The sequence below is a fragment of the Mya arenaria genome, chromosome 17 (assembly GCF_026914265.1).
Source record: "Mya arenaria isolate MELC-2E11 chromosome 17, ASM2691426v1".
NCBI classification, from domain to species: domain Eukaryota; kingdom Metazoa; phylum Mollusca; class Bivalvia; order Myida; family Myidae; genus Mya; species Mya arenaria.
Window position 1 is genome coordinate 41,646,018 of NC_069138.1, and position 21,374 is coordinate 41,667,391.

Here is a 21,374-nt window from a genome sequence, read left to right on the forward strand (position 1 = left end):
ATAAACATAGTATACAATTAACAAACATTCAGAAATGGATTAGGCTATTAGTAAAATACAATTCTCTGACAACACAATAGAAAAAAGGCACTGACTACAGATGATTATAACAATAATACATGTCACAATGTTTTATGGAAACAAACTATAAACGCAATTGACAAGTTACCTTTGTCATTATTAGAAAAGCACAACACATTAATATTCTGGAATATGAAAAAATGATATAAATCACTAAAGTATGCTTAAACAAAAAATATTAAAAATCGTTAATAAATGAATTAAATGTATAAATAAAGATTAAAAGTAAGAAAATACAAAAGAAAAATGAGTTCGGAACATAACACGATTATACGTGTAAAAGGTCAATGACCACGAAAAACACGTGTAGCGAATACACACACGCACACGCACACACACACACACACACACACAAAAGCACACGCGCACGCACATTTAAGCTTAATTTCAATTGTAAGGATTGTGATCATCAGAATGACTCCGAGAACATCTAGTATTTACGTAGATAATGCACAATTATAATATTATATTGTATTATATTCACCAGTTTCTTTAGCATATATAAGTATCCATTCAGCACACATTCTAGTCAAGCTGTATAATATTAACGCATGTGTTCAAACCATGTGTCTGTAGATTTTTTCCGACATAAATGGGAATACGAGTAGTTGCACTGTATGGGATCATGGTTGTCTTCCTGAAAACCACATTGTAATACAATTGTAGCAGAGTAACTGTCAATAAGGTCATATAAGTATAGATATGATATATAAACAAAAGTGAAGCACACTTGAGGGGTTATGTTACTTGAAATTGATAGTAAAATGCCTAGACAATAGAGTGCTCAACACCCTTGGCAGTAAAACATGACGCTTGTAATATATTACACAGATTCTTACTTTAGGCATCATTTTGGAATTAGTTATACCGAGAGAAAAAAATCGGATTTTACTCTTAGGAATCTAAATGTTCTATGCAATAGTATACTTCATTGGTAATCAATCTGAACTGAGTAATAACTGATAAAAATTACGCGTTAAAACACAACATATTATTTTATATTAATTCTACGAAGTACTTTAACTAATGCATCGGCATACTTCCGAGGTCGTATTCGATGGTAAATTGCTGAAGTGATATGAGGAAATACGTGACGGCAAAGATTGCTGTACAAAGAAAATAAGTAACATCTTTGTGAAGTTCGGTGTCAACTATAATGAAAGCACTGAACCCGCTGAAAGACTGTAGGCGCGACAAGTTTGGTTTTACTCATTTACAATTCTTTTCACAGGCAAAAAAATCGAATTCAAAAATTCTTTTGATGTGGCCCCAAATCGGAACCGATTAGTCACTGTACCTGTCACTACCTAAGAATAGATTTTCTTTCATACTATTAGCTAGTTTCATAATACTAACTGATAAACCTATGTGTAAGAGGATATATGAAGATAATAATAAAAAAATAATAATTTCTTTCATCCCGCAAGTGTATTTGTAGTGTAAAGTTAATTAAATACAACCCGATTTGGGCTCAAGACGTTTTGACTATTTATGTACGTAGTGTGAGGCAAGGTCAACACATTTCCATTTACTGCGTAAATATCTATAGTCATCTATTCGCCTCTGTTCCTCACCAATATTTATTTAATATTATTCGGCTTCCTTTCAAATGCACATTATTTTGCAATCTTATGAACGTTATTAAAAAGTGGTATTTTAATTCGTACTTTTTTAAACCGCATAACACCAGGTGTCCAATTTTGTAAGCCCGGCACATTTGTTTAAAAAAAAAATGTCACGTATAAATGTAAATGTGACGAAGCCTGATTTCGATTTGCGGTACTTAAATCAGTAAGCCTGCGGCATACAGCCTAAAAAAGGGTGATGTCACATTATAGTTATATGTGTATTATGACAAATCTTGATACACACCTAAGGTTTGTTATTCCCAAATCGAGGAAAAGTGTCATCTGAAAGTCAAATATGTTTAAAACGTTAAATGTACAATCAATCGAGTAAGAATTTATCTATACATTTATACAATTATTACCAATATAAAAAAAACTTATTTTGATCTATTATGTGGTAAAATATGAAACATCTTTTCTATAAATGTGATCATGTCGGATTATTTTGAATTGAGTACTAGGAGGGACTTATAACAACTAAATTTAAAGATCCATCCGGAATATAATCCCATATGCTTTAAGTGTTACCTGGCCTATCTTGGCTCCTTTCAATGTTATCACTCTGCCAAGAACTAGCTGTAGTGTTGGCGTGTCTGTCTGAATATCCTCCCGACCAATTAAACAGTCCTTTGTGATATCTTGTATTTACCATAGTAGGGATATTCCGCCAGTTATATTCCGTTGAATCACTATCTCTAAAAAAGAAATAAAACATCAACACACGTATTAAATACTTAAACAAAGCGCTATACATGTATAGCAACGATTGCAAGTACATAAGTAAACAAAGAGAATAATTTAGCAATGCCCCGGGTTGAGGAAGTTCATCTGGCAAGGCGGAGGGATTTCGGCTCACCCGATAAATTCCGCAGCGGAGCCTTATCAGCTTTCTCGACCCACGGCATGACTTAGTTTTCTATTTATCCTGTTATTTTGTTTAACAAGTACATTTAAAATAAAGGTGAACAACTGTTTTTCCCTGTTGACATTAACACATTGACACATTAGGTACCCATGTTTCAATGTGCCCCAAAATAGTTCTCAATTTTATTTATTGACAATCAATACGTTTATAGTCAAAGTAATTGCCTTAAGCTTTTGCGGGTAAGGTTAGTGCACATATAGATTTTCTGGCCGAAATTCTTAGCCAGTATCATCATCATTCAGAGTGATGGAATATTATGGGCGAATAATTGTTGAGTTTAGTTGTTGGTGGACTATATTAAGATTTTGATGCATTATTTGTGTTTTTCCTCTGACATATGAGAATAGAACCGTTTTCGCGGTCACATGACCAAGTGACTGTAGATAAAAATTACCTGTTCAACTATCCTAATAAACTATAATTTACATGGCACTTTGCTATTGGACCGATTTGTATGCAAATGACAGAATAAATATAAATATGCCGCATATCAATACTTAAATATTTTCTTAGCCACAACCACTTGCATTACCTGACATTCATATTCGTTTTGTGGTTTTTCATTTTTTTGCAGCAGATGATCGCAATACATCCGACCAAAATCACCGATGATAGTCCGACGACAATCCATATGATTAAATACAGGTACCCTGAGGTGAATTCCTTAGATACGTCTCTGAAAGGGAAACTGTGTTTTGAATACATATCATTAGATGGCTAAGACATGCTTACAACATTGGTAACAACATGTCTAACACATGTATTGATTATGTGATAGTTGAATTTGACGTTTGTCATGTAATTATATAAAGTTAACTGTCATAACATTGCTCTGGAAGATTAGCATGATTTCTTTTTGAAATCTTAGTAACAATACGTTTGATTGTAATAATGATGCAGAACAATTTTGTTCAAACCATGCTTTTAATGAAGATAACTCTATAATTCCAGAGTTGGACCAACCCATTAATGTTAATGAAGTGCATACTGCAATACACTTAATTGAATGTGTTTTAATATTATCTAGCTATTTATGTGATATAATTTATGGTATTGTATTGTCTGTTTTCTTTCCAGAAAAATGGACTGAATGTGTTCCTCTGCATAAAATGGTTCTGTTAATGATTTTTATAACTACAGAGGAATAACACTTGTCATTTGTTTCTCAAATGTAATCACGACGATTATTCCTGGGCGCCTAGAGTCATTTTGTCAAGATAACGCTACTATATCGTATGCACAATTCGGATTTCTTATATATAAAAATCTACTGTTGATGCTCTTTATATTCTAATGTCTATTGTGCAAAAGTATATCTAAGAAATTAAAATATTATATGTTATTTCTGATGACTAGCTAAATGTTTTGATACGAATTGTACAAATTAGGTATACAAGGCAAATTTATTAGAAAAGTCAAATATATGTATCGAAACTCTTAAATCTGGTAAAACATCATGTACATCTTACTATGAATAGTTCAGTTATGTCGTCGGCTTGCACCAATGGGAGATTATGTCCCCAAAATTGTTCCCCATTTTCGTAGAGGATTTAGAATGATATTTGCAGGATAACATTAACTCTTGTTAAAATAGTGATGATATTGTTATTATTTTGTTGCTATTTGCAGATGATACGGCGATCTTAGGAAAATCACCTGAATAATTTCATAATCATTTAGGCAACCTAAATCTATAGTGCAATGCATGGGGTCTAAAGGTAAATACTTAAATAATTGTTTTTTGTAAAACCCTATAATGGCCATTATATCGAAGTAGACAATATTTTTAACTCTTAAGGCAATTTAATTAATAAAACCGGAAGTTTTACATTGAACCAAGAAAATTTGTTTGGAAAAGCCCTTTAATACTATGGACGTTTTTTTTACATAAATGCAAAGCATATGACTTAAAAATTTGCAATCAATTTGAAACGTTCATTTAGCATGTGTAACGTTGCAGTTAGATGATATTCTTTTAAGGTTCATAAGAATAGTCAAGTACTGGTTTAAAATTTACAATAGTATTAACATTAATATCAATTCAACAATAATCTTTTTCAGGGGAACGAGGTCATATACCTTAAGAATACAAACAGGACGATATACACGCAATAATATACCACGTTACGACGTTATTGCTTGTGTTTTAAAAGTAGGGACATAGAGGACCCTTCATGAATTCGACGAAGTAAGTTTCAGTTACGTTATACGTATATAAAACGATTTTACTATGTCAATCAATCTGTATTCAAATTTCATTAATTTCTGACATCATATGAAAAAAGTTTGTCAATATATTAAAGATGCATTTGTTATACGCAACTCAATTATTATTAATACAACTTAGCTTCAGACCTTGACTTTCATTTTAACAAACTAATTCATCAGTTTATTATATGTTAGAAACATGGCATAAATATACTTATAACCACATGTAATAAGAAGTTGTACTATGATAGAAATTGAATAAGCTGTCTGTTCTGTTCATGTATAAGCTTCAGTATACTTTAACACATTCATTATTATTATTATTATACATCTAGATCACAGAATCAGTAAAACGATGACACGAGTTGCTAAAAATTAAATGGATTTATTTTAATTAAGAACAACGTTTTATTATGAGGGAAATAAGGGCATACATAAAACTAGAAAAAAGGTGAGAGAATGCACCTAAAGAATAACAAGCAAAGTGCAACTTACTGGCAAATAGGTTTTGAGTTTATTACAGTGCATTCAGTTTGTGGGGGGCAATGGCCATTAGCCGCTAAAAATAATTGGCATAAGGAATCACTTCCGTCCATGGTGTCTTGATCAACTAAAACAAATACCACATAATAAATATATTTTATCACAGTTTTATGTTTAATTTCATCAAAAGTTTGACAATGTTTTTACCAATATGCAGCTAACCAAACCATTCATTAAAGTGCATACTGAATGCGAGGCAGTTTAGATCTAATGCAAAGAAAATAAAATGTTACATGAATACAATAACATGAATGTACTAAAACACATAAGATTCCAATTTTCAAGAATAAACAAAACTTATAAATACTATAATGCATACAAACAAATTTCCTTTGTTAACTAACCTTTGAGGTTCTCGATCGAGGACACTGATGCACCATACGTTTCGTTGTTTATTATCACGGTAACGTCCGTTACACTTAACGCAGCGTCAACAAAGTCAGCTGCGCCTTGCTCGGTTGTCTTTTTGCTCACAATCACGTCTACCTTTAAACTGCCCCTGAATCAGAAGTAAACGATATTGACCTATGATAAAACCCAATGATGTTTTAGGACGAAAAATGAAATAATAGATACTTTTGCTTCACATTGGTACATCAAGTCAATATATTTTAAGCAAACAACACATCTCATTTGAAGCATCATCACAAACCTCGAAAATCCTTTAATTGTCAGGCCTAAGAAATTATCGCCCATCTCAGTTTGGAAGTGTTTGGTCAACTTAAAAACAAAAGAAAAACATGTTTTAACTGATATTAACTTCTCTCTGTCCTCTTGGTATACACTTGTATTGGTGTCAAGTTTGACGGGCCAAGCAAGGATGCACGAATCTTAGGCTTTGGAACTGTCAAAGGTGTGTTCTGGTGCCAGATAAACACCTTAACACGCGAATAATTTCAAGAATCTTCCTTGTGTTTATCAGGTTTCCTAAATAATAAAAATACTTTAAAATACAATTTTTGTCCACCACTTTCTCCAATAAGCTTGTATTTTGCTCTCAATTGCAGTATTTAGAACTCTTGCCACTTCTCCTAGTGGCCGTTGTATTATGAGTATGTGTATCTGTCGACGTTGCTTCCGCTTTGAGTGCCCTGCTTCGACCCCCGGGAATCGTACTAATATCGGTGTTGTAACCGCTCCCATCGTTAAAAGTCGGGGTTCCGTCGACGTTTCAACCGTCCCGATCGCAAAAATGTGCGGCAAAATCTATAGCCGCAGAACACTCTCATCCTGATACAACATGTTTATTAACGTTAAGTCTTAGGGGAATGCCTTCAGTCACTTAAATAATTACCATTCTAATGTCCAATTGTTAAATGATACAATCTTGTCTTCACTTGAGTAGCGTTATCTTTTTTGCGGTATTTTCATTATGATGTTTACAGAGCAATATCCGACTTTGCTTCTTAGTTGATGTTTTTAGTGGGTTAGTCTCTATAATACATGTTTTCTCATTATAGAAGCTATGACAATAACTCCGAAAGAGAGAATCCCAAAAAGGCCTATCAGGCCACTGTAAATTCCACCACTGATAACAATATTGCAGTAATGACAGATTCCTGTGGAAAGGCAAAAAAGCCCCTTCCTGTAGATGCAATAAGCTCACTTGTTAACTCTTCAATATTCACTCTTTTGATCTGCTGTTATTTGCATTATTTTTTTCTGATTTAAAATTTTCACTTTTTAAACATAAGATACATTTTCTTATCTATCACTTTAAGTGCTGTGTAACCTTAAAACAATCAATAAATAAATGTAAACAAAGGCTACCGCGACTCAAGCGAGGACGTAAGCGATCCAAGATAGCGGATATAAGTTCCAAAATTTTACTTTTTATTATTGAAATGTTTTGCGTGTCATAAAAAAGATAGAGTTGTTTATGTGGTTATTAATATGCAGGCAGTGTAGGTTAAACTATTAAGTATCACTATCACCAGAAGAACAAGTGTACTTATAGATATAGATAGATTTATTTGCATATATACATCAGCAAGTTAAATATAAAAAAAAGAACATTTATCACATGTATGCAAAAAAATATATTCAAGTTAAAACTATCTCAATCTATTTCTTAAAGCAGAAATTCAACTACCTTACTTTAACTTTATCTCATAGAAATAAATCTCATGTAAATAAAGACATTGATTTATATCATTGGCGTTTAAATGGTATCTGGAATATCATTTTAAATACGTTGTCTTATAAATTTAATCATTATATGCCCATTTCAACACATGAACAATTATACAACTAGGGCGAAAAGAAAATAGTTTCATACCGGTGGTTCAACTGTATTCGTCAACTCAGCGACAGTGCTGGGGTCAGTCAGATTTGTAGATTCTAATTCCTCCAAAGGAATGCCAAAGACTATTTCGAGTTGTATATCATCTGTTTTGGTTGTCAAGGCTAAATCATAAAAGATAACCCATTAACTATACCATCTGGGAGTAGGAGACCTTTCTTCTATAGCTTTAATTTAAATTGACGCGAACAAATTGCTACGAACTTTGTTCTTATGATAATATCGAAGGATTAATGTCAGAAGGTACCAGGCAATATGAAAATAACAAAAGGTTTTTATACCATCTGGCATTTACCCCACGAATTATAATACTTATACATTTTTTTTTGTTTTGTTCGAAGGCGTCTTATTAGAACTGTACAATATGTATATGAAAAACTACAGAAACAAGTACAGTAGTCGAAAATTTAAACAATTTACTGATTAATGATAGGGTATCCCGAAATTGTATGACGCCTTAAATTAATAACACTGTCAGTCACATAAGATTGGAACTACTTATGAAGTTATGATGCAAATGTTAATATTAAACAATGCACCTACAAATGATATAGAAAACAAACATTAGCACTCAAACAACCATTGAAACAACACTTCACAACGTAGATCTCGATTAACTACCTGACTTTCGGCAAACAATTTTAAGGGATTACAGGAATCATGTGTTTAAACGCGTTTTCAGTAGTAAGAACAATGATGAAAATGCATTTCCCTGTCATGTCACATTCATTTGTTTTATTTCTTATCTTGCAATAGCATCTCAGATGATATAAATAACGTTCGGTTTGATTTTAAACAAATAAATTTATCTAATACTCTCGGAACTTTTCAAATAGATTATTACTCATTTTAGGTTTTCATCTGAAACACTTTCACTATGCTGTGTTTACACTTGGAAATCAGTTGAATTCGAAATCGGCCGATACACTTTATTCTAAAGGAGCATTAACCAACTTAAGTTGTGGAAATAATAACATTAGAAATAAACTATTAATAATAGGCCTATAAGCACTACGTCGTTCCACGTTCCCAATATGACAAAAGTATTGTAATCTGATAGAAAAACACACGAAAATGCGCTTAAAAACGATGATTTCATTACCTAATTCACAAGTTGGTCCCTTCCAGCCGTCATCACATGCACAAGTGAAACTGTTTGTGCCGTCAGTACAGGTGGCTCCGTTCTTACATGGGTCGCTAACACAATCGTCGGTATCTGCGTTAAAAGCCAACGTTGATAATTAAAATCCTCTCATGAATGACAAAAATGAATCGTAATGAATTCAGGACAAAGTAAAGGTTTAGACGAAAATCTCAGGTAACATGCTGATAGTTAAAATCAGCTAGCGTGAGCTGTAAATGCGTTAGTACAAGTGCCTCAGTTCTTACATGGGTCACGAGCTTAGTCGCCGGTTTCTGCGTAAATGGCCAAAATTGATTATAATATCAAATTTGATACTTCATAGCATTTTTATAATACTGATAGCTCAAAACAATATTAGAATGGTAATCTGATAAAGAAAATAACAAAAGAGTGTTTTAAAAAAAAGATGAGTTTACCAAATTCACAAGTAAGTCCCTCCCAGCCGCTATCACATGCACAGGTGAAACTATTAATGTCGTCAGTACAGGTGGCACCGTTCTTACATGGGTCGCTAGCACAATCGTCAGTATCTGCGTTAAAAGCAGTCGTTGATAAGTCAATTGCTCTACTAAATGAAAAAGGTATCGTTTTGAATAAAGGACAAAGTGATAAAGCCGAAATATTAGGACCCATGTTGATACTTTAAATCAGCTAGCACGTGCACAGGTAAAGCTGTTCATGCTGTTAGTACAAGTGGCTCCGTTTACATGGTTTGCTAGCACAATTGTCAGTATCTGCGTTTGTAGCCAACGTGGATGAGTTAATTACTCTTGTAAATGCTAAGAAAGTATCGTTATGAATTCAGGCCTAAGTATAAGATTAGACGAAAGTCTTAGGAAACAGGTTGGTACTTCAAATCAGCTAACACATGCACAAGTGAAACTATTAATGTCGTCAGTACAAGTGGCACCGTTTTTACATGGGTCGCTAGCACAATCGTCGGTATCTGCGTGAATAGCACCCCTTGACTTAAATATCGAGCTTTATTGACTGCCAATCACGTATTCGTTTTCAAGTGGACAAACCGGTGTGCTTAAAAGTAATTCCTAAGACAAATACCAAGTTCACAGTAGCACAATCGTACGTATCCGCATAAATGGCCAATCTTGGAAACAATATTCGACTTAAGTTCATAAAAATAACATGCGTACGCATGTAGGACAAACTAGAATGTGAAGAGAAAACCTTCGCACTATTATTTATTTCAAAATTAGTCCCACCCGCTCGTTGCCACATGCATAGGTGAGGCTATTAATGCCGTAAGAACGTGTGGCTCGGTTTTCAAATGGGTCACCAGCACAATCGTTCGTATCTTCGAAAACAGCCAATTCTGATTTTAATATCAAATGAAAAGCAATGTTTTAGACTATATATAGAAACGTACTAATTGCACACGTTGTTCCCTCCCAGCCATCAACACATAAACAGGAGTAGTTGTTAACGCCGTCAGTACAGGTGGCTCCGTTCTCACATGGACTGCTACCACAATCGTCCGTATCTGCTATTGTCAGACGTTTAATTTAATTCTAAACTGTTTTTACACTTACAAAAACGGACATTTTATAATACTGATTGCTAAAACAATATAAGAATTGTTATCTGAAAAAGAAATTAACGAAAAAGTGCTTAGAGAAAAAGATGATTGTATTACCTATTTCACAAGTTAGTCCCTGCCAGCCGTTATCACATGCACAGGTGAAACTATTAATGTCGTCAGTACAAGTGGCACCGTTTTTACATGGGTCGCTAGCACAATCGTCGGTATCTGCGTTAAAAGCCAACGTTGATAAGTCAATTGCTCTTTTTAGTGACAAAAAGGTATCGTTATGAATTTAGGATAAAGTTTAGGTTTAAACACAAATACTAGGACACAGGTTGGCACCTCCAATTAGCTAACCCGTGCCAAAAGTAAAGCTGTTAATGGAGATTGTACAAGTGGCTCCGTTCTTACATGTGTTGAAATCACAATCGCCGGTTTCTGCTTCAATAGCACGCATAGATTTAAATATCGAACTTGATTGACTGCCAATCACGTATTCGTTTGCACTTAGGACAAACCGGTGTGCTTAAAATGAAAATCTTAGGACAATCGTACGTATTTGCATAAATGGCCAATTTTGGTAAAAATATTCGACTTAAGTTCATAAAAATAACATGCGTACGCATGTAGGACAAACTAGAATGTGAAGAGAAAAACCTCCGCACTATTATTTATTTCAAAATTAGTCCCACCCGCTCGTTGCCACATGCATAGTTGAGGCTATTAATGCCGTAAGATCGTGTGGCTCGGTTTTCAAATGGGTCACCAGCACAATCGTTCGTGTCTTCGAAAACAGCCAATTCTGATTTTAATATCAAATGAAAAGCAATGTTTTAGACTATATATAGAAACGTACTGATTGCACATGTTGTTCCCTCCCAGCCATCAACACATAAACAGGAGTAGTTGTTAACGCCGTCAGTACAGGTGGCTCCGTTCTCACATGGACTGCTAGCACAATCGTCCGTATCTGCCATTGTCAGACGTTTAATTTAATTCTAAACTGTTTTTACACTTACAAAAACGGACTATATGAAAATTAAATTGAACACCGCTAGCTCGATCGGCATGCCTGTTGTTGAAAAATAACATAAGCAAAAAACTATTAAATTTAAAACCATAAAAGCACGACATTGTTGGACTTCTTTAACTTTTACTTTTTCATAACATTTTTATAATACTGATTGCTAAAAAAATATAAGAATTGTTATCTGAAAAAGAAATTAACGAAAAAGTGCTTAGAGAAAAAGATGATTTTATTACCTATTTCACAAGTTAGTCCCAGCCGTTATCACATGCACAGGTGAAACTATTAATGTCGTCAGTACAAGTGGCACCGTTTTTACATGGGTCGCTAGCACAATCGTCGGTATCTGTGTTAACGTTGATAAGTAAATTGCTCTATTTAGTGATAAAAATGTATCGTTATGAATTTAAGATAAATTTTAGGTTTAAACACAAATATTAGGACACAGGTTGGCACCTCGAATTAGCTAACCCGTGCCAAAAGTAAAGTTGTTAATGGAGTTTGTACAAGTGGCTCCGTTCTAACATGTGTTGCAATCACTATCGCCGGTTTCTGCCTAAATAGCACGCACAGATTTAAATATCGAACTTGATTGACTGCCAATCACTTATTCCTTTGCATTTAGGACAAACCGGTGTGCTTACAAGAAAATCTTAGGAGAAATACGAAGTTCACAGTAGCACAATCGTACGTATCCGCATAAATGGCCAATTTTGGTAACAATATTCGACTTAAGTTCATAAAAATAACATGCGTACCCATGTATGAGAAAATAGAATGTGAAGAGAAAACCATCGCACTATTATTGATCTCAAAGTTAGTCCCACCCGCTCGTTGCCACATGCATAGGTGAGGCTATTAATGACGCAAGAACGTGTGGCTCGGTTTTCAAATGGGTCACCAGCACAATCGTTCGTGTCTTCGAAAACAGCCAATTCTGATTTTAATATCAAATGAAAAGCAATGTTTTAGACTATACATGTATATAGAAACGTACTGATTGCACACGTTGTTCCCTCCCAGCCATCAACACATAAACAGGAGTAGTTGTTAACGCCGTCAGTACAGGTGGCTCCGTTCTCACATGGACTACTACCACAATCGTCCTTATCTGCCATTTTCAGACGTTTAATTTAATTCCAAACTGTTTTTACACTTACAAAAACGGAAAATATGAAAATATAAATTGAACACCGCTAGCTCGATCGACATGCCTGTTGTTGAATAATAACATAAGCAAAAATATATTAATTTTAAAACCATAAAAGCACGACATTGTTGGACTTCTTTAACTTTTACTTTTTCATAACATTTTTATAATACTGATTGCTAAATCAATATAAGAATTGTTATCTGAAAAAGAGAATTACGAAAGAGTGCTTAGAGAAAAAGACGATTTTATTACCTATTTCACAAGTTAGTCCCTGCCAGCCGTTATCACATGCACAGGAGAAACTATTAATGTCGTCAGTACAAGTGGCACCGTTTTTACATGGGTTGCTAGCACAATCGTCGGTATCTGCGTTAAAAGCCAACGTTGATAAGTAAATTGCTCTATTTAGTGATAAAAAGGTATCGGTAGGAATTTAGGATAAAGTTTAGGTTAAAACACAAATACTAGGACACAGGTTGGCACCTCCAAATAGCTAACCCGCGCCAAAAGTAAAATTGTTAATGGAGTTTGTACAAGTGGCTCCGTTCTTACATGTGTTGCAATCACAATCGCCGGTTTCTGCTTGAATAACACCCCTTGACTTAAATATCGAGCATGATTGACTGCACATCACGTATTCGTTTTCAAGTGGACAAACCGGTGTGCTTAAAAGTAAACCCTAAGACAAATACGAAGTTCACAGTAGCAAAATCGTACGTATCCGCATAAATGGCCAATTTTGGTAACAATATTCGACTTAAGTTTATAAAAATAACATGCGTACGCATGTATGAGAAAATAGAATGAGAAGAGAGAAAACCTCCGCACTATTATTTATTTCAAAGTTATCCCACCCGCTCGTTGCCACATGCATAGGTGAGGCTATTAATGCCGTAAGAACGTGTGGCTCGGTTTTTCAATGGGTCACCAGCACAATCGTTCATGTCTTCGAAAACAGCCAATTCTGATTTTAATATCAAATGAAAAGCAATGTTTTAGACTATATTTAGAAACGTACTGATTGCACACGTTGTTCCCTCCCAGCCATCAACACATAAACAGGAGTAGTTGTTAACGCCGTCAGTACAGGTGGCTCCATTCTCGCATGGACTGCTAGCACAATCGTCCGTATCTGTCATTGTCAGACGTTTAGTTGAATTCCAAACTGTTTTTACACTTACAAAAACGGAAAATATGACCATATAAATTGTACACCGACTAGCTCGATCGGCATGCCTATTGATGAATGATAATATAAGCAAAGAAAATATTAATTTAAAATCATTAAAGCACGACATTGTTGCTACTCCTAACTTTTACGAATTCATAACATTTTTATAATACTGATTGCTATTTTTTTATTAGAAATGTAATCTGAAAAAGAGAATTACGAAAGAGTGCTTAGAAAAAAAGATGATTGTATTACCTATTTCACAAGTAAGTCCCTCCCAGCCGTTATCGCATGAACAGGTGAAACTATTAATGTCGTCAGTACAAGTGGCACCGCTTTTACATGGGTCGCTAGCACAATCGTCGGTATCTGCGTTAAAAGCCAACATTGATACGTCAATTGCTCTATTCAGTGATAAAAATGTATCGTTATGAATTTAAGATAAAGTTTAGGTTTAAACACAAATATTAGGACACAGGTTGGCACCTCCAATTAGCTAACCCGTGCCAAAAGTAAAGTTGTTAATGGAGTTTGTACAAGTGGCTCAGTTCTAACATGTGTTGCAATCGCTATCGCCGGTTTCTGCCTCAATAGCACGCATAGATTTATATATCGAACTTGATTGACTGCCAATCACGTATTCGTTTGCACTTAGGACAAACCGGTGTGCTTTAAATGAAAATCTTAGGACAATCGTACGTATCTACATAAATGGCCAATTTTGGTAACAATATTCGACTTAAGTTCATAAAAATAACATGCGTACGCATGTAGGACAAACTAGAATGTGAAGAGAAAACCTCCGCACTATTATTGATTTCAAAGTTAGTCCCACCCGCTCGTTGCCACATGCATAGGTGAGGCTATTAATGCCGTAAGAACGTGTGGCTCGGTTTTCAAATGGGTCACCAGCACAATCGTTCGTGTCTTCGAAAACAGCCAATTCTGATTTTAATATCAAATGAAAAGCAATGTTTTAGACTATATATAGAAACGTACTGATTGCACACGTTGTTCCCTCCCAGCCATCAACACATAAACAGGAGTAGTTGTTAACGCCGTCAGTACAGGTGGCTCCGTTCTCACATGGAATGCTACCACAATCGTCCGAATCTGCCATTGTCAGATGTTTAATTTAATTCTAAACTGTTTTTACACTTACAAAAACGGACAATATGAAAATATAAATTGAACACCGCTAGCTCGATCGGCATGCCTGTTGTTGAATAATAACATAAGCAAAAATATATTTATTTTAAAACCATAAAAGCACGACATTGTTGGACTTCTTTAACTTTTACTTTTTCATAACATTTTTATAATACTGATTGCTAAAACAATATAAGAATTGTTATCTGAAAAAGAGAATGACGAAAGAGTGCTTAGAGAAAAAGACGATTTTATTACCTATTTCACAAGTTAGTCCCTGCCAGCCGTTATCACATGCACAGGTGAAACTATTAATGTCGTCAGTACAAGTGGCACCGTTTTTACATGGGTCGCTAGCACAATCGTCGGTATCTGCGTTAAAAGCCAACGTTGATAAGTCAATTGCTCTATTTAGTGACAAAAAGGTATCGGTAGGAATTTAGGGTAAAGTTTAGGTTTAAACACAAATACTAGGACACAGGTTGGCACCTCCAAATAGCTAACCCGTGCCAAAAGTAAAATTGTTAATGGAGTTTGTACAAGTTGCTCCGTTCTTACATGTGTTGCAATCACAATCGCCGGTTTCTGCTTGAATAACACCCCTTGACTTAAATATCGAGCTTGATTGACTGCCAATCACGTATTCGTTTTCAAGTGGACAAACCGGTGTGCTTAAAAGTAAATCCTAGGACAAATACGAAGTTCACAGTAGCACAATCGTACGTATCCGCATAAATGGCCAATTTTGGTAACAATATTCGACTTAAGTTCATAAAAATAACATGCGTACGCATGTAGGACAAACTAGAATGTGAAGAGAAAAACCTCCGCACTATTATTTATTTCAAAATTAGTCCCACCCGCTCGTTGCCACATGCATAGGTGAGGCTATTAATGCCGTAAGAACGTGTGGCTCGGTTTTCAAATGGGTCACCAGCACAATCGTTCGTGTCTTCGAAAACAGCCAATTCTGATTTTAATATCAAATGAAAAGCAATGTTTTAGACTTTATATAGAAACGTACTGATTGCACACGTTGTTCCCTCCCAGCCATCAACACATAAACAGGAGTAGTTGTTAACGCCGTCAGTACAGGTGGCTCCATTCTCGCATGGGCTGCTAGCACAATCGTCCGTATCTGCCATTGTCAGACGTTTAATTTAATTCCAAACTGTTTTTACACTTACAAAAACGAAAAATATGACCATATAAATGGTACACCGCTAGCTAGATCGGCATGCCTATTGATGAATGATAATATAAGCAAAGAAAATATTAATTTAAAATCATTAAAGCACGACATTGTTGCTACTCCTAACTTTTACCAATTCATAACATTTTTATAATATTGATTGCTATTTTTTTATTAGAAATGTAATCTGAAAAAGAAAATTACGAAAGAGTGCTTAGAAATAAAAGATGATTGTATTACCTATTTCACAAGTAAGTCCCTCCCAGCCGTTATCGCATGCACAGGTGAAACTATTAATGTCGTCAGTACAAGTGGCACCGTTTTTACATGGGTCGCTAGCACAATCGTCGGTATCTGCGTTAAAAGCCAACGTTGATAAGTCAATTGCTCTATTTAGTGATAAAAATGTATCGTTATGAATTTAGGATAAAGTTTAGGTTTAAACACAAATACTAGGACAAAGGTTGGCACCTCCAATTAGCTAACACTTTCCAAAAGTAAAGTTGTTAATGGAGTTTGTACAAGTGGCTCCGTTCTGACATGTGTTGCAATTACAATCGCCGGTTTCTGCGTGAATAACACCCCTTGACTTAAATATCGAGCTTAATTGACTGCCAATCACGTATGCGTTTTCAAGTAAACAAACCGGTGTGCTTAAAAGTAAATCCTAGGACAAATACGAAGTTCACAGTAGCACAATCGTACGTATCCGCATAAATGGCCAATTTTGGTAACAATATTCGACTAAAGTTCATAAAAATAACATGCGTACGCATGTAGGACAAACTAGAATGTGAAGTGAAAACCTTCGCACTATTATTTATTTCAAAGTTAGTCCCACCCGCTCGTTGCCACATGCACAGGTGAAACTATTAATGTCGTCAGTACAAGTGGCACCGTTTTTACATGGGTCGCTAGCACAATCGTCGGTATCTGCGTTAAAAGCCAACGTTGATAAGTAAATTGCTCTATTTAGTGATAAAAATGTATCGTTATGAATTTCAGATAAAGATTAGGTTTAAACACAAATATTAGGAGACAGGTTGGCACATTCAATTAGCTAACACGTGCCAAAAGTAAAGTTGTTAATGGAGTTTGTACAAGTGGCTCCGTTCTAACATGTGTTGCAATCACTATCGCCGGTTTCTGCCTAAATAGCACGCACAGATTTAAATATCGAACTTGATTAACTGCCAATCACTTATTCCTTTGCATTTAGGACAAGCCGGTGTGCTTACAAGAAAATCTTAGGAGAAATACGAAGTTCACAGTAGCACAATCGTACGTATCCGCATAAATGGCCAATTTTGGTAACAATATTCGACTTAAGTTCATAAAAATAACATGCGTACCCATGTATGAGAAAATAGAATGTGAAGAGAAAACCTCCGCACTATTATTGATCTCAAAGTTAGTCCCACCCGCTCGTTGCCACATGCATAGGTGAGACTATTAATGCCGCAAGAACGTGTGGCTCGGTTTTCAAATGGGTCAGCAGCACAATCGTTCGTGTCTTCGAAAACAGCCAATTCTGATTTTAATATCAAATGAAAAGCAATGTTTTAGACTATACATGTATATAGAAACGTACTGATTGCACACGTTGTTCCCTCCCAGCCATCAACACATAAACAGGAGTAGTTGTTAACGCCGTCAGTACAGGTGGCTCCGTTCTCACATGGACTGCTACCACAATCGTCCGAATCTGCCATTGTCAGACGTTTAATTTAATTCTAAACTGTTTTTACACTTACAAAAACGGAAAATATGAAAATATAAATTGAACACCGCTAGCTCGATCGGCATGCCTGTTGTTGAATAATAACATAAGCAAAAATATATTAATTTTAAAACCATAAAAGCACGACATTGTTGGACTTCTTTAACTTTTACTTTTTCATAACATTTTTATAATACTGATTGCTAAAACAATATAAGAATTGTTATCTGAAAAAGAGAATTACGAAAGAGTGCTTAGAGAAAAAGACGATTTTATTACCTATTTCACAAGTTAGTCCCTGCCAGCCGTTATCACATGCACAGGTGAAACTATTAATGTCGTCAGTACAAGTGGCACCGTTTTTACATGGGTCGCTAGCACAATCGTCGGTATCTGCGTTAAAAGCCAACGTTGATAAGTCAATTGCTCTATTTAGTGACAAAAAGGTATCGGTAGGAATTTAGGATAAAGTTTAGGTTTAAACACAAATACTAGGACACAGGTTGGCACCTCCAAATAGCTAACACGTGCCAAAAGTTAAATTGTTAATGGAGTTTGTACAAGTGGCTCCGTTCTTACATGTGTTGCAATCACAATCGCCGGTTTCTGCTTGAATAACACCCCTTGACTTAAATATCGAGCATGATTGACTGCCAATCACGTATTCGTTTTCAAGTGGACAAACCGGTGTGCTTAAAAGTAAATCCTAGGACAAATACGAAGTTCACAGTAGCACAATCGTACGTATCCGCATAAATGGCCAATTTTGGTAACAATATTCGACTTAAGTTCATAAAAATAACATGCGTACGCATGTATGAGAAAATAGAATGTGAAGAGAGAAAACCTCCGCACTATTATTTATTTCAAAGTTATCCCACCCGCTCGTTGCCACATGCATAGGTGAGGCTATTAATGCCGTAAGAACGTGTGGCTCGGTTTTTCAATGGGTCACCAGCACAATCGTTCATGTCTTCGAAAACAGCCAATTCTGATTTTAATATCAAATGAAAAGCAATGTTTTAGACTATATTTAGAAACGTACTGATTGCACACGTTGTTCCCTCCCAGCCATCAACACATAAACAGGAGTAGTTGTTAACGCCGTCAGTACAGGTGGCTCCATTCTCGCATGGACTGCTAGCACAATCGTCCGTATCTGTCATTGTCAGACGTTTAGTTTAATTCCAAACTGTTTTTACACTTACAAAAACGGAAAATATGACCATATAAATTGTACACCGACTAGCTCGATCGGCATGCCTATTGATGAATGATAATATAAGCAAAGAAAATATTAATTTAAAATCATTAAAGCACGACATTGTTTCTACTCCTAACTTTTACGAATTCATAATATTTTATAATACTGATTGCTATTTTTTTATTAGAAATGTAATCTGAAAAAGAGAATTACGAAAAAGTGCTTAGAAAAAAGATGATTGTATTACCTATTTCACAAGTAAGTCCCTCCCAGCCGTTATCGCATGAACAGGTGAAACTATTAATGTCGTCAGTACAAGTGGCACCGTTTTTACACGGGTCGCTAGCACAATCGTCGGTATCTGCGTTAAAAGCCAACGTTGATAAGTCAATTGCTCTATTTAGTGACAAAAAGGTATCGTTAGGGAATTAAGATAAATTTTAGGTTTAAACACAAATACTAGGACACAGGTAGGCACCTTCAATTAGCTAACACTTTCCAAAAGTAAAGTTGTTAATGGAGTTTGTACAAGTGGCTCCGTTCTTACATGTGTTGCAATCACAATCGCCGGTTTCTGCCTAAATAGCACCCCTTGACTTAAATATCGAGCTTGATTGACTGCCAATCACGTATTCGTTTGCACTTAGGACAAACCGGTGTGCTTAAAAGAAAATCTTAGGACAAATACGAAGTTCACAGTAGCACAATCGTACGTATCCGTATAAATGGCCAATTTTGGTAACAATATTCGACTTAAGTTCATAAAAATAACATGCGTACGCATGTAGGACAAACTAGAATGTGAAGTGAAAACCTCCGCACTATTATTTATTTCAAAGTTAGTCCCACCCGCTCGTTGCCACATGCATAGGTGAGGCTTAATGCCGTAAGAACGTGTGGCTCGGTTTTCAAATGGGTCACCAGCACAATCGTTCGTATCTTCGAAAACAGCCAATTCTGATTTTAATATCAAATGAAAAGCAATGTTTTAGACTATATATAGAAACGTACTGATTGCACACGTTGTTCCCTCCCAGCCATCAACACATAAACAGGAGTAGTTGTTAACGCCGTCAGTACAGGTGGCTCCATTCTCGCATGGGCTGCTAGCACAATCGTCCGTATCTGCCATTGTCAGACGTTTAATTTAATTCCAAACTGTTTTTACACTTACAAAAACGGAAAATATGACCATATAAATTGTACACCGCTAGCTAGTTCGGCATGCCTATTGATGAATGATAATATAAGCAAAGAAAATATTAATTTAAAATCATTAAAGCACGACATTGTTGCTACTCCTAACTTTTACCAATTCATAACATTTTTATAATAGTGATTGCTATTTTTTTTATTAGAAATGTAATCTGAAAAAGAAATTTACGAAAGAGTGCTTAGAAAAAACGATGATTGTATTACCTATTTCACAAGTAAGTCCCTCCCAGCCGTTATCGCATGCACAGGTGAAACTATTAATGTCGTCAGTACAAGTGGCACCGTTTTTACATGGGTCGCTAGCACAATCGTCGGTATCAGTGTTAAAAGCCAACGTTGATAAGTCAATTGCTCTATTTAGTGATAAAAATGTATCGTTACGAATTTCAGATAAAGATTAGGTTTAAACACAAATATTAGGAGACAGGTTGGCACATTCAATTAGCTAACACGTGCCAAAAGTAAAGTTGTTAATGGAGTTTGTACAAGTGGCTCCGTTCTAACACGTGTTGCAATCACAATCGCCGGTTTCTGCCTAAATAGCACGCACAGATTTAAATATCGAACTTGATTAACTGCCAATCACTTATTCCTTTGCATTTAGGACAAACCGGTGTGCTTACAAGAAAATCTTAGGAGAAATACGAAGTTCACAGTAGCACAATCGTACGTATCCGCATAAATGGCCAATTTTGGTAAAAATATTCGACTTATGTTCATAAAAATAACATGCGTACCCATGTATGAGAAAATAAAATGTGAAGAGAAAACCTCCGCACTATTATTGATCTCAAAGTTAGTCCCACCCGCTCGTTGCCACATGCATAGGTGAGACTATTAATGCCGCAAGAACGTGTGGCTCGGTTTTCAAATGGGTCACCAGCACAATCGTTCGTGTCTTCGAAAACAGCCAATTCTGATTTTAATATCAAATGAAAAGCAATGTTTTAGACTATATATAGAAACGTACTGATTGCACACGTTGTTCCCTCCCAGCCATCAACACATAAACAGGAGTAATTGTTCACGCCGTCAGTACAGGTGGCTCCGTTCTCACATGGAATGCTAGCACAATCGTCCGTATCTGCCATTGTCAGACGTTTAATTTAATTCTAAACTGTTTTTACACTTACAAAAACGGACAATTTGAAAATATAAATTGAACACCGCTA

General features: G+C 35.5%; 2 protein-coding genes across 3 annotated transcripts in view; both read right to left on the reverse strand.

The window, feature by feature from the left end:
* Nucleotides 1-1,869: 1,869 nt before the first annotated feature.
* LOC128223495 (protein delta homolog 2-like) lies at nucleotides 1,870-20,119 on the reverse strand. The gene is made up of 10 exons (XM_052932774.1): nucleotides 19,999-20,119; nucleotides 18,829-18,942; nucleotides 17,655-17,768; nucleotides 15,896-16,009; nucleotides 14,722-14,835; nucleotides 13,570-13,683; nucleotides 7,664-7,791; nucleotides 6,038-6,105; nucleotides 5,730-5,884; nucleotides 1,870-1,892 (listed from the first exon to the last, which is right to left on the reverse strand). The coding sequence occupies exons 1-10, from the start codon at nucleotides 20,117-20,119 to the stop codon at nucleotides 1,870-1,872; spliced, it is 1,065 nt and encodes a 354-aa protein (XP_052788734.1).
* Nucleotides 19,994-21,374, reverse strand: part of LOC128223684 (neurogenic locus Notch protein-like) — a 51,541-nt gene continuing 50,160 nt past the window's right edge. For both annotated transcript variants that reach the window (XM_052932989.1, XM_052932990.1), the window contains 3 exons: nucleotides 21,173-21,286; nucleotides 20,407-20,555; nucleotides 19,994-20,112 (listed from right to left, as the gene is read on the reverse strand). In XM_052932989.1, coding sequence (XP_052788949.1) covers nucleotides 20,407-20,555; nucleotides 21,173-21,286 — 263 coding nt within the window. In that variant the 3' untranslated portion in view covers nucleotides 19,994-20,112. The remainder of the gene's footprint in view (nucleotides 20,113-20,406; nucleotides 20,556-21,172; nucleotides 21,287-21,374) is intronic.

Excerpts from the sequence above, each read along its gene's own strand:
- LOC128223495 (XM_052932774.1), bottom strand. The coding sequence starts at position 20,119 with ATGGCAGATACGGACGATTGTGCTAGCAGCCCATGCGAGAATGGAGCC. Across the intron at positions 13,684-14,721 it reads GGGAACAACGTGTGCAATCA|ATACGGACGATTGTGCTAGC; the intron begins GTACGTTTCTAT and ends TGACAATGACAG. Across the intron at positions 1,893-5,729 it reads CTCGATCGAGAACCTCAAAG|GCTGTATGCCGCAGGCTTAC; the intron begins GTTAGTTAACAA and ends ACCCTTTTTTAG.